At 35.4% G+C, this 15948-nt stretch overlaps 4 protein-coding genes across 8 annotated transcripts; 2 read left to right on the top strand and 2 right to left on the bottom strand.

Annotated features, from left to right (window-relative positions):
• Window positions 1-1547: 1547 nt before the first annotated feature.
• LOC132194695 (large ribosomal subunit protein mL42) lies at window positions 1548-2442 on the bottom strand. The gene is made up of 2 exons (XM_059616142.1): window positions 2156-2442; window positions 1548-1987 (listed from the first exon to the last, which is right to left on the bottom strand). Exons 1-2 carry the CDS (start codon window positions 2338-2340, stop codon window positions 1777-1779), a joined length of 396 nt encoding a protein of 131 aa, XP_059472125.1. The 5' UTR covers window positions 2341-2442; the 3' UTR covers window positions 1548-1776.
• Window positions 2443-3714: 1272 nt separating this feature from the next.
• LOC132197354 (uncharacterized) lies at window positions 3715-8994 on the top strand. Its single transcript, XM_059620604.1, has 2 exons — window positions 3715-3854; window positions 8107-8994. The coding sequence occupies exons 1-2, from the start codon at window positions 3825-3827 to the stop codon at window positions 8422-8424; spliced, it is 348 nt and encodes a 115-aa protein (XP_059476587.1). The 5' UTR covers window positions 3715-3824; the 3' UTR covers window positions 8425-8994.
• Window positions 5794-15895, bottom strand: LOC132197244 (chromosome transmission fidelity protein 18 homolog). 5 transcript variants are annotated; one of them, XM_059620400.1, is made up of 18 exons: window positions 15414-15541; window positions 15065-15346; window positions 14861-15011; window positions 14692-14809; window positions 14561-14638; window positions 14349-14501; window positions 14185-14299; window positions 14000-14137; window positions 13799-13950; window positions 13480-13670; window positions 13094-13342; window positions 12996-13025; window positions 12825-12936; window positions 12306-12626; window positions 12126-12256; window positions 11805-12066; window positions 11575-11746; window positions 5794-6559 (listed from the first exon to the last, which is right to left on the bottom strand). In XM_059620400.1, exons 1-17 carry the CDS (start codon window positions 15517-15519, stop codon window positions 11579-11581), a joined length of 2757 nt encoding a protein of 918 aa, XP_059476383.1. In that variant the 5' UTR covers window positions 15520-15541; the 3' UTR covers window positions 5794-6559; window positions 11575-11578. The 5 variants fall into 5 exon arrangements, with proteins under 5 accessions (XP_059476383.1, XP_059476408.1, XP_059476401.1 ...); XM_059620425.1 differs by lacking the exon at window positions 5794-6559 and adding an exon at window positions 15740-15895 and having other exon boundaries at window positions 11484-11746; window positions 15414-15546; XM_059620418.1 differs by lacking the exon at window positions 5794-6559 and adding an exon at window positions 15745-15892 and having other exon boundaries at window positions 11484-11746; window positions 15414-15546.
• On the top strand, window positions 9804-11173 carry LOC132197363 (uncharacterized). The gene is made up of 3 exons (XM_059620615.1): window positions 9804-10082; window positions 10141-10238; window positions 10971-11173. Exons 1-3 carry the CDS (start codon window positions 10062-10064, stop codon window positions 11086-11088), a joined length of 237 nt encoding a protein of 78 aa, XP_059476598.1. The 5' UTR covers window positions 9804-10061; the 3' UTR covers window positions 11089-11173.
• Window positions 15896-15948: the final 53 nt, after the last annotated feature.

A 15948-nucleotide genomic window follows, 5' to 3' on the forward strand; every position in this document is an offset into this window, starting at 1 on the left:
GATTGGTTGAGCGAGCGGCGCAGCTTCGTCTCAGCCAATCAGAAGCGTCAGGGAGCGGTTAAGGCGCGAAAACTTATTTTACTTACGCAGTGGCGAGGCGTGCGTGATATATAAAGCTACCTTCCTGAATTTTAATTAAAATTTAGTTTTGTTGATAAAACTAGATCTGGCTGTATGGTGCCAAAAACTACAACAACAACAGCGTGGACACTACTTTGACATCTGATTTTCTCAAGGATCTTGGATTAAATTTATAAATAAAAGCGAATAAAAGATCGAAAAGATCCTTGGTTTTTCTAATAAAATTGGCCGAGCTTAAAAATTATGTGATTTTTTTTGTCGTTAAAAATTAAGTCCAGTCCCAATGGAATGCTGGTTTTTCCCGCCGCTAGGTATGAATGGTACGAATGCTGTTCAAGCAGCGCATATGTTGTACGCAAAGTCGCAAACGCGTTTAAAAAGAAAAGAAAAATATTATGAAAAAGCATCATACTTTTCACACCGTAAATGAATTAAAAATTGTATAGTTTCAAGCCATTAAAGGATTTCTAAATATTTATAATAAAAATAGGCAAAACAAATTTAATATTACACAATTTTAGAATAATTTTATTATTATGTTAATTATCTTCATTAAATGATGTAAAAATAGATGAAAAATTTTTACTTTTGAAAAGTATAAGCAGTATAATGATTATACCCCCTCTCCCCCGGTGTCTTTTTCAGTTATAAAAATTTTAAAATTTAACAGGAATTTCTGGCTGGAATGGTTTGTTTTTAAAATGTTTCAACTGTTGTAAAAATTCTCTTTGTTGAATAGAATGATTTCTGCGATTTATATTATTATTATTCAATAATCATTGTTGGTATCATTTTTTTGAAGAGATCTCTTCTAAACATAGATTATAATTTTTGATCAGCGTATTTCTGCTTTAAAGCGATAATCTAAACTTAATAAGCCAATGGAAGCGTCAAAAGTGCAGGAAAACAGAAAAGGCGAAAATGAACTTCCGAGACCGGCTGCTGCCGGTGATGACAGGACTTTGGATTCAGTGATGGCCTGGATTCCTCTGACTCCAACGTCGTTGGAAACCAACTCGAGCACCGGAGTCGAGTGGCTTAAGAGGAACAACCAGAGGTGCGAGTCGTGCGTCTCAAAAGGCAAGTGTTGCCAAAGGAAATTCAAGTACCCTTGCGCTGCCGACTGCGAGTGCTCCTGGATCGCAGCCTGGTGCAACCTGACCTTGACCGATGACCTCCGCAGGGCAAGTGATTCACAACTTAAAAAATGTATGACTTACTAATAAAAAAATTTGAAACAGGAAAATGAAACAAGGGTCAAGCATGAGAAAAAGTTTCCTCCAAAGCCGCGGGTCTCTGTTGATCAGAAATATGTGAGCGCTTGGCAGGAAAAGCCCATCGTGATTAGGAATCGCCAAAAATGGCATTCCATGAAGAAATCAAGTCTGCAGCCTCCGAGTAGTGACAGAGGTGTAAATTACGAGTGGCAAGGCTGGGACCATTACGACAGTAAGATAAATTTCCTCTACTGTAGTTTGCATTTTTATTTTTAAATTTTGCTAGACTTCGAAACAACATCTTCAAATTATGGCAGTCAAACTCAAAATCAAGGAAATTCAGACAGTCGGGCTAAGAGGCCGTCCGATGATGTGAATTAATGGGATAGCCAAGACGAGACCCGACAAATTAATTTAAGTTCATTGTGTATACTAATTTTTTAATTAAAAAGATAATGCTAATATGTCTGACATGCTTTTACATATACTTTCTGGACTTGTTAGGTTTCCTATTACTTCTGGGCTCTGACTTAGGATACCAAATGTGCTTGGTTGTGTATGTGAGGGCCTTCAACTCTTGAATCACCGCTTCGTCGGGGGTTCTACCCTGCAGCACTCTCAAGTCAACTCTTTTCAAAACACCTTCGTCCTCTTCCATTTCCTCTGTTAATGGTTTCGTATGCTCATATCTGCAAAAAATTATTTATTAACAAATTAAAAAGCGAAACTTAATTTTGAAATATCCTACAAAATATGAAGGTTATTTTTATCTTGAATTTTTTAATCTTTAATAAAACAGGGACATTTATTATGTTATAAAAATTATAATACTTAGAAGTTTTGATTTTTTTGCGTACTTAATTGGCTGTCTAGGGTGCCAGCAGGCAACGTAGTTTTGCGAAGGGTTGTCCACAACTCGGTGCTCGTAGTACGACTCGTCTTTGACGTCGCTGGACGAGTTTCGGACAGAAATTCTCCTCGCCGCTGCTCCGGACACTCTGTTCAGATTTGCCCGCAGCGATGCGAGATGTCTCAAAGACATTTTCCAACCTTATTCAGTGAGACTCGGGCAAAAATTTCAGGTCAATCGTCCTGCTTTGGTCCTGCTCGTTTTGTTTACATGTGATGTTGCATGTGATTTCTGATTTCCAGACAGGCGATGTGCACTTGTTTTCTGCTGTTTTTGCAGAGCCGGCGCGGGAAAAGCGTCTTAGAATTGAAAGCAAATAGGCAACCTGCTGGACAGCAATGTTTTGCTGATGGCATAAATCGATATTTAACAGGGGATGAGAGGTGCAACTGAAGACGAACATTTATAAATTTAGTTTTTGTTTCTTAGCTTTTCTGAAATTTATTGTCTTTTATTCTATAATATTTTAATTTTCATGAAATTTGTTTGCGTTAAGAAGATTAATAATAGAAAATGTTTTACCCTGGTTCTACCTTGATCTTTTAATACACTTGCTCAATAATACCTTTTTTGTAAGAAATTATTAAAAATGTATCTGCATAGAAAACTCGTTTTAACATAATTTGATTTTACTATTTTTCAAATTAAATTGATTAAATTTAATAAAATTTCTTGATTATTTTGGTAAACTTATTTTTTTTCTTCATAAAAATTATAGCTGAATTTTTAACAAACCCAGAATTTATTGGAGCATGGAACTTAAATTTGAAGCGTATAAAGGTGGTGTGAAGTTGTGAAAAATTTGATGTTTAAAAAATCTGGAAAAAATTTCTCTACTTCTAATTTATAAATTCTTAAAGGACAATCGAAGTTATTTTAATGATATGTAGTTATTTGTGACTTATTAATCTTATTATTAGAAATAATTAGTAGCGTTACGATTATTACTGCAAGCCCCTGTTCACCCTGTTTTACATCTAGACTGTGTTTGTTAAAAAATTAAAACTCTGATAAAAAAAAAAATGCTCAACAAATTTGCTATACCCTCTTTTCTTTAAATTACCATCTGCAGTTTTGCCGATTTTCAGGCTATGTTTTATTTTGTGCAGAAATCAAGTATTTTTGTTGACAAAAAAGAAACAGCTAAGAATGTTTGTCAAATTATTATACAATCCATACAATCACTAAAACGGACTTTCTCAATTAGAATTGCAAAATTGACGTGAGATCGGCCAATTAGAGCAAGAAAAACACCAAAGCCGGTTTTGACTCAGCGAGATGATCTTTGTAAATGCCAAGCGAGAAACCCTTAATCTCCGACAAAAGCTAAAGTTCGGCGGTGCAAGTCGTGCATGAAGATGTTGCACGGTCTCGTGAGATGAGCTGCAAGATCGGCTGCAGCCAATTGCAAATGATCGTGTTTTTATTACGGTTATGCAAAGTGAAAGTATCAGAGACGGCGCACGTAACGTGTGTGCGGTATGTTCACCAGGGGCCGAGTACGCTGCAGCCAACTAAGGTTCAGGTTGTTTCATCACAAGACAGACTCGCGCCGCCGCCGCCGCCGCCACTCGCGTTCGCCGTCATTGATGGATATGTGCTAGACCGCGCCAGACATGGGCTTCGCCGCGTGGACACTCTTGCTGGTGAGTCCAACAGCCAAAGGGGAAGAAAGAAAGATTTTCAATTTGGCCGACTTTCTTATATTCACAATTAAAAAAGGATTAAGCTCTTTGCGGTGCTCACTGAATAGAATAGCCTTTGTTGATTATCTCGCATTGTACGTTTTGTCTCTTGTCTATTATAAAGAATTTTCTTGAAATTCTCTTAAATTGTTTCCTTTTTAAATTCCATTGTTTAAAAAACCTTGAGCAAAATTTTCAGTAAAAAAAATGTCAATTTTTTTATATCAACTATTTTTATGATCGGTTTTTAATTTATAGTTGGTATAGAATTAATTAAAAAAAAATATTTAAAAAAAGAAATAATTTAGAATGGTAATGTAGTATATATTATTAGGTAAAAAAATTCCACATACATATTATATCAAATCACACCTTTCCAACAAAATAATTGTTTTGGTCTGGACTTCTAATTTTGATAACATGAAATTTTAAAAGGTCCATTATATCTCTAATTTTAAAAGAACATAAAACATGATAAAACCCATAGGAATATTTTTTAAATAATTTTGTGAAAATTTGTACACACGGGCTAAAAAAAAATTGAACTCAAATTACTTTATTTCAAATATTCTGCTAATATATTTGAAATTCTATACAATGTTTAGTCTGTAACTTTCAACCACCATTTGTTTTGAAAATTTTAAGAATTGTTATAATTGAACAAAGAACTACATTTGTAATATTTAAATTTTAGGGGCTGTAATTATTAAAAAATGTTCTCTTCACTACTATCAAAATTTTAAAATATTTGAATATAAATTCAATGGAATGAATTGCAAAATAGATTCGACATTTTACATCTGAAAACTGTAGAAATCAGAAAACACCACCTAATGAGCCGTGAAATCGATCCCTTCATTGCAGACGCTCTCTTCGCCATTAACGTCGAGTAAATCAAACGTGCCGCAATGCGCGAGTTGAGGAAAAAATGCGTCTATAGTAAACGGCTTTCTATCTGCTGCGTTTACGTGACACTTCACGCTGCATTTTCTTTGTCTTAATTACATCACCACTCGATTGACATAAAGAGCGAGAGATTTCACCAGCAAAACGCGCGTTAACTTCTATATTAGACTTTAGACTCAACATTTATGACTACGATCAGAAGGATTTTGATTAAGGACATAAAGAAAAACGCCTGTTCGTGTGTTTCGTGATGCGCGCCAAATTATGTTTGCTTGGCGAGGATAAATTTTTGAATTTTCCATGCTTGAGAGATTACCTCAACCCAAATTACAAATTACACGACGGTGACGATTTTATCTCACGTGCCGAATTTGCATAAGTAAATGCGATTCACTTAAAAAATATTCTCTAATTTTCCCTAACTATTGAATCTAAGAAGAAAAAGGGAGAGTTCCACGTTTGAATTAAAATTAACATAATTGTTTCATTAATTACTCGTTTTCTAACTTGCTGTTTTGCTAAGGATAGTTTCTAGTTTCCTTAGAGGGCTTATTTGATTCGTTTATAGGGCCTAATGTCATGTTGCGATGCCGTTAAATCTGGAAAGCTTATTTTGAGTGCAAATTTACTCAGCAAATATCCAAGTCAAACCGACTCTGCGAAAATACAATCATTTGAAAACATGATTGTGTAACCAGTTAATCACTTTGATGTTAACTAAAAAAAATCAATGCACTTTTGAATGAGCAAAAAAGGATCATGAAATTTGAGAAATGAACTGGGCACTAAGTCTAATCCAGTCTAATCTTGGTTAAAAAAAAGAAAAAATAATTGGTTTTTATTGAGAAAAAAGTTCTACCATGAGTTTAAATCCAGGTCATAAGCAAGAAAAAAATTCGCCAATTAATAATTTCTTTCTCCTGAAAAAGGGTTGACAAAAGAGCCTTTTTAATAATTTTACAAAATTTTCAAACAGAATTCCCAATTTAAAATTTTTGTATCGACTGAGAAGAATAAATAATAATAATAATAATGAGCTTCTCTCTATAATAAAATTAGTTATTTAATTTTATAGATTTTCTAGAATTTCTATTATCAATAACAATTTATTGGCCATCAGCGCAAATTTTCAAAACATGTTTTCTTCTCACTCAATTTGTAACCCCTATTAAGAGTCCAAGTTGAAAAAGGGTTTAAAAATTGCTACATATTTTAAGTCGATAAAACCATTAATAAATACGCGGAACAGATTGTTAATTGATCGTTATAAAGAAAAATCCATATCCAATTTCTAATTTTTCGTGTCAAAAGGATCAGTAGCAAAATCGTCGATTTCTGGTCTGCACAGAACCGCCTCTCTAATTATTGCTCGAAAACACACACACACACACACACAGCTCCAATCGGGGCAAGTTTGCAAGACGATTACACAACAACAGATCCCACGGCGGAAAAAAGCGATTTGAAGCCAATGGACTAAATTTTACATCTCGCAGGTGCAGTTGCAGCAGCCGGTGATTGTTGAGAGAAAAATCACTTCTCGTTGCACTCACTATCAGACGCGAAGATAATAATATTATGTCAGGCAATTTTGCAATTAGAGCCACTTTCTTTCCACAGTTTGTTCTGCTCAATAACTTTCGACGCCGAGCCAATTTTTAATTGTGTGTTTATTGGTTTGCTAATCACACTGCGGTCGAAAGCATCAGACAAATTGATTTGTTCCTCGAGCGCGTGTCCTAAACGGAAACGCAGGAATTCTGAAAAACAGAAAAGAACGAGTAGTTGAAGATGTGTACCCTATTAACTGATAACAATAAAGAGAGAAATAAGAGATTGGTCTATAATATTTATAACTTCTCCAGCATTGAAATATGACCTTAATTATGTTCATTTGTCACAAACGAAAAAAATTAATAATTGAAAAGTCTAAAAAACAACCTTGAAAATCTGAATTGCAATAGCGAGATAGTTTGTCATGATGATGGTGCACAAAATAAAAGCGAAATTCATTTGTGGACTAAAACTGCGTCCGTTTCGAGATGATGATTCTGAAAGGCCTCTGATTCTACACTTTCCATTTCGCGGGGGAATCATAATGAGCGGTGACATAATTCACAAAAGCCGCGGTCATCATGCACCTGCACGGCTGATAAAAAAAAACTTGCGCCAGTCCAAGGGCTCTCATTACAGTACAATTAATTTGTCACGCTTTGGTGCTCTGGAGAAAGAAAGAGAGAGAGAGCCTGTTTGATAAATAAGAAGCTTGTGTGTGAAATATTGAAAACCTCTTTGGCATGAATTTTCCTGACGGGCTTTCCGTAATGAGCTCCAGCGTCACATAACCCGGATTTGACAAGGGAATATCAATGAGTGAGTCAAAAGAATTTGTTTTTCATTGATGTAATAAATGAAAGTTTCTTTACATAAAAAGAAAGGTCAACAAGCATTATATTAATTAATACCATCCATTCTTATGATTTAATAATGAATTTAAAATGTTCAAAACATGATATTAAGAGGACAATTTCATACTTATAACTACTGCCTTTCAATTCCTGTTGATAAAAGGTTGACAGAAATTAATTAAAACATCCTTTACAAGAAAATAGATTGATATAATTTTTTTAAATTAGATTTTACATAATTTAGAGAATTTTGTAGGAATGAAGAAGAAAAAGGAAAAGCACATTATAGTTATGAAAAACCCGTCAATTTCCAAGAAATTTTTAACCAGGTTAAGTAAATTTAGCTTTTTAAGCATCATCATTTTGTCCTTCTTTTATTCAAAATCTTTATTGAAGCTGAATCAAAGTAAAAATATTTTTGTGACAGCACCACCCATTTTCAAAGAAGACAAGGCACTAAAATGAATTATTCATTATAAGAACAATATTAGAGAAAGACTGAAAAATGTGCAAAAATAAAATTTACATAGAAAAGTCTACAATAATTGATGATGAATAAAGTTACAATAAAAACAAAAAATCTCCCAAGAAAAAAGAGCATGCCTTCTGCAAGAACTCATAAGGGCACAGGTCGATATATATGACATTTTGTCTTGGCCTGACCCAAAAAAATCAATTTTGAATTATAGAATGGAATAAATTTGCAACGATCCATTGCCAAAATTTATTTTATTGTTAGTTAGACCAAATTATCAAAAAAACGTTTTTTCCACCAGTCTATTAATTATTATGATTTTCTTTTTTAAGTTAAAAATTCACAACAAAGGCGAATTAATAAACATTAAACTTGAATTAAACCGAACATGAATCAATTATTTTCATCTTTGTCAATATTGTAGGTGGCGTACGTTTTGGTGTGGTCGCCCACGTGTGACGCTTCAGACTGGCCGGTGCAACTGGGCATTCAGCTCATCAGAGAAAACGTGGCTGGACTGCCGGTGGTGCACGACAAACAGAGTTTCCCCTTCAACCCTGACGAGGGCTTAGTGCGTCGCGACCTGTTCACGCGGACCTTTGGCTTCCGGGGCGAGAACCTGATTAAGGCGTTAGGCGAGGGCGATGGAGGGTACGCCAAACCGGACGACGGCCAGCGGACACCCTACTTGCCCTTCAGGACGAGGCAGATTTTCAATGGACTTGGAAAAGACGGACGATGAGGAAAGTCTAATTAAAGTGCTTCAAACTCGATTCTGGGAAAAAAATTGTAGCTCGGAAAAAAAATTCACTGCCTAACTTAATAAATTTAACTTTCTTAAACATTGTAAATTTGAAGCTTGAAATAATCACATTTTTCTCCTGACTGAAGTGTTCCTCAAAATCGTCTTGGTTTGTGATTGATTACTTTCGCCATGGGTATGTCTGCCAAACTGTATACGTCCTGCGCAATGGTAATTTATTATTGTAAAACGCAATTTAACATTTCATAAAAACTGGAGAATGATATAATTTATTATTGGATACGCTTCTCGAATGATGTGAAAGGTGCCACCAGTTGTATAATCGCGTAAGCAAATATTGCGACCGCGAGAGCAGAAGTGAGTTGGGAAACCTTTGCTTGAACAACGAGGAGTGCTGCTTGAGTGCAGGCGAATCTGGAAACTAGGTGGTTTGTGTCTAGATTGTAAGCAAATAATAATGCAAGACTTCACTTTGGCGATGCATATCTAGATATTATATTGAATTGTGCTAATTTTAGGAAAAAAATTGAGATTAAAATTGATTAATAAAAATAACCACAAACTTGTTTTATTTACATAAACAATAACTAAAAATTAATGAACGCTGTAGTGTTTAAAAAAAACCAAACCAATAATATCAGTTTCAAAATGTTAGCAAAAAGAAGTTTATTTTGCCCATCAAAACTAAGATGATTATTTTTTTTGCAGCAATGGAAAAAAGAGACAATTATTTTTAAATTATTTAGTTCAATAATAAAAATTTAAAAATAAATACTCATACATATTAAACAATTTACTCTATTTTTAAATCCATTTCTAAATTATGAAAACATGTTATCTTACTTTCTTGCTGATTAATTATCTATAAATAAATAATAAAATATTCTTTATTTAAGCTAAAAATGAAAAAAATAACTAATATGGAAGTTTAATAACAGCGTATTTATAAAAATTATTTCCTGAAGAGTGCAATTTAATTTGATAAAACTTAATAAAATTTAAAAAAATAATAATTTCGACCGTCGGTAAATGTTTATGAATGGAAGTTTTTACACGTGTATATTTTTAATGTGAATGCGAAATAACTATTGCACCTGAGGCAAATGTTTGGTGCAAGGAAGTGATTAAAAACGATGAGGTAGTCAAAAGTGCAGACAAAGTCATGCCACCCGAGTCAGCGCACATGATGAACAAGATCGTAAATATGTAAGACCGCAGAGCGCTGGCCTCTAAAAATCAAGGCTACTACGAAAGAGCGATTGCTTCAGAGACCGTTCGGTAAAAAAAATACCGGTGAAAAAAATTAGTATTAGGCCCCATTAACTTTACCATTGTGTTTGACTTTGACAGATTGAAGATACGTAATAGACAAAGTTTCACCTCCAAACCAAAATTAATTCGCACATTCCTTTGGGCAAAAAATTCATTCATTAAAGTGAAATTAGATTAAATTTGGGTGTGCAGAGGAATTCGGCTCCTCAGCATCCTTTCGGCGCCGACTACTGGAGGACACCACATCCCAGGCCCCACCAGATCGCTTTCACTAAGCTCTAACCCACTTTCCCTAGCCCTGGGAGTACCTGAGCAGCACGCTCGCTATACACACGCAGAGCGCAATGGCGAACGCAGTGCTTTTGGTAGGTGATCAAATTTCCACTGAATTTCCCTGACTAAAAGTGATTTTCCCACTGACAGGGTTTTCTGGTCATGTGTCTCGTCTTCATGATCCTCAACTTTGACTTTACCGAGGCTGTTCTCACTCCACGCGCGCCAAACTTCCAGTATTTTGAAAGGTATGTCAAAAGTTTACTTTAATTTTATTCTTAATATTTTTATTGTAATTATAAAACTCCATGTTATTCAATTTAAAAATTAATTTTGTTCTATAAAATTAAAAATATTACATAATTTTCATTTTATGAAATACATGGAAAGTTTCAACATCATTCATGTGACTCGTGCAACAGCAATTATTACACTGAGCAATAGCACGAACTTGAGTTCACCCCAGGGTCAAGTTGAAAACAAAGCCTCAAATTAGATTATGTTTTCACCAATTTCACCATTACCAGATTTGCAATCTTATTTTGTTTGCCAAATGGAGCATCAGAATGCGCCTCTCTGTGTATTCTAAGAAGAGAAAGTACTGCTTATCAAACTTGCACTTTTCAATGAAAACGGTCACGTCCGCGCTTTTGCAGAACAGGAACAGTGCCAATTTAGAAACGCAGTCTTTTGGTTCACAATTAAGTCAAGCAGACGGAAAATCAAGCCTAAAAAGTTTGAGCTAGAGACAATCGTCTAGTTATACTTTCAATTGGCCCACTAATTTTAAAAAGTAGGTTGTTGATCTCTGAATGAATTGAGAGAAATTGCTCACTGATTCTTAAATGTTGCTCTCATTTCCAGCTATCATTTAAAAAAATTTAAAATTGCACCATTTTTTTTTTTACATTTTTCTGAATTTTTTTCCTTTTGTTTCTTCAATGAAGTTTATTAAAAACACGTTTTTTTTTCTTTTTCAGGCCAAAGTACAGATACCCTTACTACGACGAAAATGGACGTGGCAGATTACTTTATGGATATGGGGGGCCTGAACTTTTCCAATACAAATCCTACTCTCCTCTGGAAGGAATCCACTGATAAACTAAAAAACTCTACAAATGACTGCTCTTTAACTTAAGAATTAGAATTTATCACAGAAAAATAAATACTTAATTTTTTGTTACTTGAACGATTTTTCATTTAGTTCTCAATTTATGAATGTAATGCGCCTCTACCCTCTGCTAATGGCAAGTTTATGCAAAGGTTTTTTTATTGGTGAGCAACAAAATTCCTCGGCCTCTACCTCTCTACCTGGATTATGCCCTGTATTTCTACAAATTGGCCCATAAATACTACCAAACATGTTTACACACAAATTTTGAAGGATTTATGCTTCAAATTTATGGTAATTTTATCTGATAGTTCCCTATGGAAAGTAAAAAAAAAATTATTATTATAGAAAAATGATGAAATTTAAAAAAAAAATATTCTAATGATCTGTGATCAATGTGTTCTTTAAAGGTCATTTTTTTTATTCAATAAAGCTCCGCTCCTAAAATAAACAATGTGTATATTTATCCTGACCTGATTAGAGGAGCTCTGAAATCTTGATTGTCTTGCGAACCGCATTGCTGTAGCCCTCCTTGTAGCAGTACGAGATATCTGTCAGTCCTACCCTTAAGGCCTCTATGGCTGCAGCTTCCTGTTGAGATGCAGTTGGTGCTGCTTTGGTAATGGTGAGCCAATTTTTCAAACCCTTTTGAAAAAATATTAATAAAAATCTCACTATGCTATAAAATGATAAAAACACCTACCGGCTTGAGAGGACCTTTCTTCAAAATTTGGGGACTGAGAGTTTGCAAGTGGTTGGGCAATGATGGCTCCACAGCCTGCTTGGCTTGGCTTTTGCCCACTCTGGTTGGGGTCGGTGTCTCCTGGGCATGCAGAGTCCCAGACGCAAGACTGATGCGTCGAAGCTTTTCCGAATCGACTTCGTGGCCGACCAACTGCTTAACTGCGTAAATCATTTCGGGCGCCTTTGGTACATCCGAGAACTGCACAAGTTCAGGGACATTTCTTGAAAAAATAAATGGCAAAAAATGAAAGAATAATAATAATAATAAAATCAAACTTACGGCTCAAGTCTGTAGAGCATTTCTCCATTTGCAGTTCTCTCCTGGATAAAAGACAAACTATACCCAATGAAAATGTCAACAACCCTCTGCAGTTCCTTTTTCTCATCTGCACTCAACAGTTGGGCATTCACCTAAAAGTTTTGGCTTGAAAACAATTTGAGATAATCATCCAAATTTTACAGCTTTCAGGTTGGGCAAAATGATGTGAAGCATCAACGGCAGGGTGTCACACATAAGTTCGATGCCTTTGATTCCCGATCTGATGCTTGGCTCCATACCCTTCATGAGTGAGGCCAGGGTGGCAACGTTTTGCACAGATTTGTTCTTGACCTCGATGTGTTTGGACGGAAAGTTGATTTTGGGCCAGGCGAGACCAGCGTACAGGAGGTGCCACGTGATGAAGCAGTAGGGCAGGTAACACATGACAGCATAGTTTTGCTGCTGCTTAATCAGGGTGTTGAAGAAGTCAAAGTAGCAGAACCACGCTGAACCATAAATAATCTAAACAAATGCATTTCATTTTACTGCTCAGGAACAGGAAATAATTAAGATAATTATAATGTAAGGTCTGACGCAGGTCTGGCGGTTGAAAAATTGCTGCAAATTTTCCGAGTTTAGGACTAATGACTACATGTCATTGTGGATATTAATCTTGACAATTTAGTCCTTGCAAGGTTATGAGCAAATAATTAAACTTGCCGATCTCAATCCTGTCTCCTTCATTTTCATGTGCAGGTAATTTTCGTACACTCCTTGTGACAAAAACTCGTACTCCCCAAAATTCTGGACGATCTTCAAAATTCGATACATTCTGAAAAGTTTAATATTGAAATAAAAAATTGATTACCAGTGTATATAATTTTTTTTTACCTTGATCTCTGAGAGCCTGAATTTCTGGAACTATAACAAGTTAATCGGAAGTTAAACTTGACATATTTTTCATATTTTTGGGAACTTTTAATACTTACTTTTTCGGTTTAACGATTTGGAACATCTCATGCCACACTGCAAAAAGTCCATTTTGAGTGTCTTTCTGACCAACTGAGGCTCCCTGGACATCCATCAGTCTGACTTCTTTATTCTTTGTTTTGAAGAAGTGCAGGAAAGACAGGCACGATCGAATGTCATTTCCAGTTTTATCACAGAGAAGGAGCAGAGTGCCAAGATCAGTTTTTAGATGTTCCTGTTTGGAAACATCGAGAAGACGTTGCGCCAGCCTAAATTGTTTATTAATAATAAAAAGTGACTAAAAATAAGTAATCTCTAATGCAATAAACAAATTAAATACTTTGAGCTATCATTGGAAACTGATTGGAAAATATTTTATCCTTCCATTTAAAAAAATCAAAATTACCTAGGAGCTGCTGTAGGAGGGAAATTGATAATGAGTGCCTGTTGCTTGAGTTGTCGAAGTGCTGGCTTGTAGAGGTCGTTGCAAATGCAAATGATGGGCCTTTTCAGAATTTGCGCTTTTGCACCCTTCTTTTTCTTTCCCTTGGAAATGTCTTTGTCCGTTATGAACTTCAAAAGGACCTCAATGGCAGGCTACAAAATTTGCAACTGAATCAAAAGCAATACAAATACTTTAAAAAGACACAAAGTTTAAAAATACAAACATTAATAAAAATTGTGCTATAAAATGGAGAATAAACAAGCAAAAAAGAATAAAATACCAGTGGTGTGCCATCAATTTCGTCCAGAACTAGGCAGTTGGGCTTTGGGTTATCCCCGATCACAGATCGCATCTGAGTGGCTGCCTCTAGCACCAATCTGAATGCATCAGGACTGCTGTCGTCACTTGCATTTACCTCAACAGGATTGTAGCCTTTTAAATTTCATTAGTCCCAGAATATTTGAACAGAAGCTAATATAACCTGCATGTTTTGCAAGAATATGAGCTAGAGTGGTTTTTCCAAGACCTGGAGGGCCACACAACAAAACGATTTTCTGCATAGGCCGGCCATGAGAGTCGTACTCCTCGTCCAGAGTGCGAAATGGGTTTTTGCCACCACCTGAAATTCTTCTTAGCAGTTTTCTTTAAAGTAAAAGTATGTCTTACTAAATTTCCCTTCAGGCTTTTTGACAAAAGGTCGATTATCTTTAGATGGAAGTTTCTTGTTGAAAACAACATGGTCCCACATTTTCAACCACTTCAGAACTGTTTTATTTGTCCCCTAAAATCCATTTTAAAGATTTATTTTTCCATTTTTGTACTACATTTACCTCATCACTGAGAAGCTCTCTGTAACTGTGAGGTTGGTACTTTTCGACCCAGAGCTTCTCGCTTATTACCGGCTTGTTCCTTGAGACTTCCATCATATCCAAGAGCTCATCCTCCTCTTGTTGGGTACTTGGAACAAACTGCATTTTCTTCAGCTACACCAAAAACATTAATTTTTAATTTGTAACTTAACTTTAAAATTTTGATTATTTACCAAACTTTGAGCTTCTGCCCAGGTATCTCCTAATGATGTTGGAAGCAGGTTTGTTGATTTTGCTTTTACGCCAGCAATCTACAATTCAAGATGTTAATAAACATGCATGGAATTATTAATTCCTTAAATACCTCAGTAGCCAAATAGTCCTCAGATTTAAGGCGCAGATAATACTTGTCAGAATTATGGTTCCGCATAGTGATGAATGGGTAGCGGGGAATTCTGTTAGTAATAAATTCACTTCCAAGGCTAGAGAAAATAAGCATAAAAATTTGAAGTAAAAATTATATTTGAGTGTACCCATTTGATGCTTCAAATTTTCTTTCGTTTGGAAGCAAATTGTTTTCTGCAAGAATTTTTTGCCTTTCCTCCCTGATTCTTGCAATCAACCTCAAGTCTTCCTCCAACTCGTCATTCTTTTCCTTTTCTTTACCTCTAACATCATCTGAAACTAATAAAAAAAATTTATACCTCTAGAAAATATTAAGAATATTGAAATTGTACTGATGTCGTAGTACTCTTCTCGTTCAATGTCCTCAATGTCACCGAAAAGTTCGTCGGCTTTCCTCTTCCTGCTGCTCCCGACTCGATTCAGTTCTTCGTTGATCACATCCATCCTGGAGTTTTCCAACACGTCAGGAACCCTCCTGCTGCTCTGTGTGTCTTCAACGCCAGTTAAACTGGAGTTGAGCAGGTTATCTGCCTCCTCCTCTTGAATGGGTTTGCTTTGCTTTCCAGTGAAACTCAAACTTTTCTTTGCTCGTTTCGGAGCACCGGTGTCAAAATCTATTTTTGGGGAGTATAAGTAAGTCAATTATTTATGATATTTTAGATTGAGTATTTTGCAAGTTACCATCTTCCATAAGCTGCCTTTCTTCCTCTTCCCTTTCTCTCATGATTTCCATTTCTTCGGCGTAAATCAAGTCGAACTCCTCGTCTGGATCTGGGTAGCCGTCCATGGCTGCTGATTTTACAAGACTACTTTACTAGAAAAATTAAAAATATTTAGTACAAATTTTATGAAAAAAAATGTTAATAAAAAATGCTTTTAGAGTCGGATTGCAAAAAGAGAAGTTGCCGCTCATTATTATTAAGTTTATTTTTTGCAGTTTTGAGTTTTGACACAGGTCTGCGTGGAGATATATTTATAAGTAAAGCACTGCGCATCAAACTTCATACCTTACCGAAGTAAAAAAGATGTAAAAATTGATTATAGATGAAATTAAAGCATTGATAACTAACAATCCAGGCATTAGAAAATGCGACAGCTGCTTTGGAAAATATGACCGCCAAAACCCTCCTTTCGAACGCACTCAGCCAAAGCAACAAAAGCAACAAGCCAAAGAGTTATATTTAGCCACCTAGCGGCATTTTTAAAAACTACCAAA

This window comes from Neocloeon triangulifer, unplaced genomic scaffold (genome assembly GCF_031216515.1).
Source record: "Neocloeon triangulifer isolate White Clay Creek 2 clone unplaced genomic scaffold, ASM3121651v1 ptg000001l, whole genome shotgun sequence".
Classification (NCBI taxonomy): domain Eukaryota; kingdom Metazoa; phylum Arthropoda; class Insecta; order Ephemeroptera; family Baetidae; genus Neocloeon; species Neocloeon triangulifer.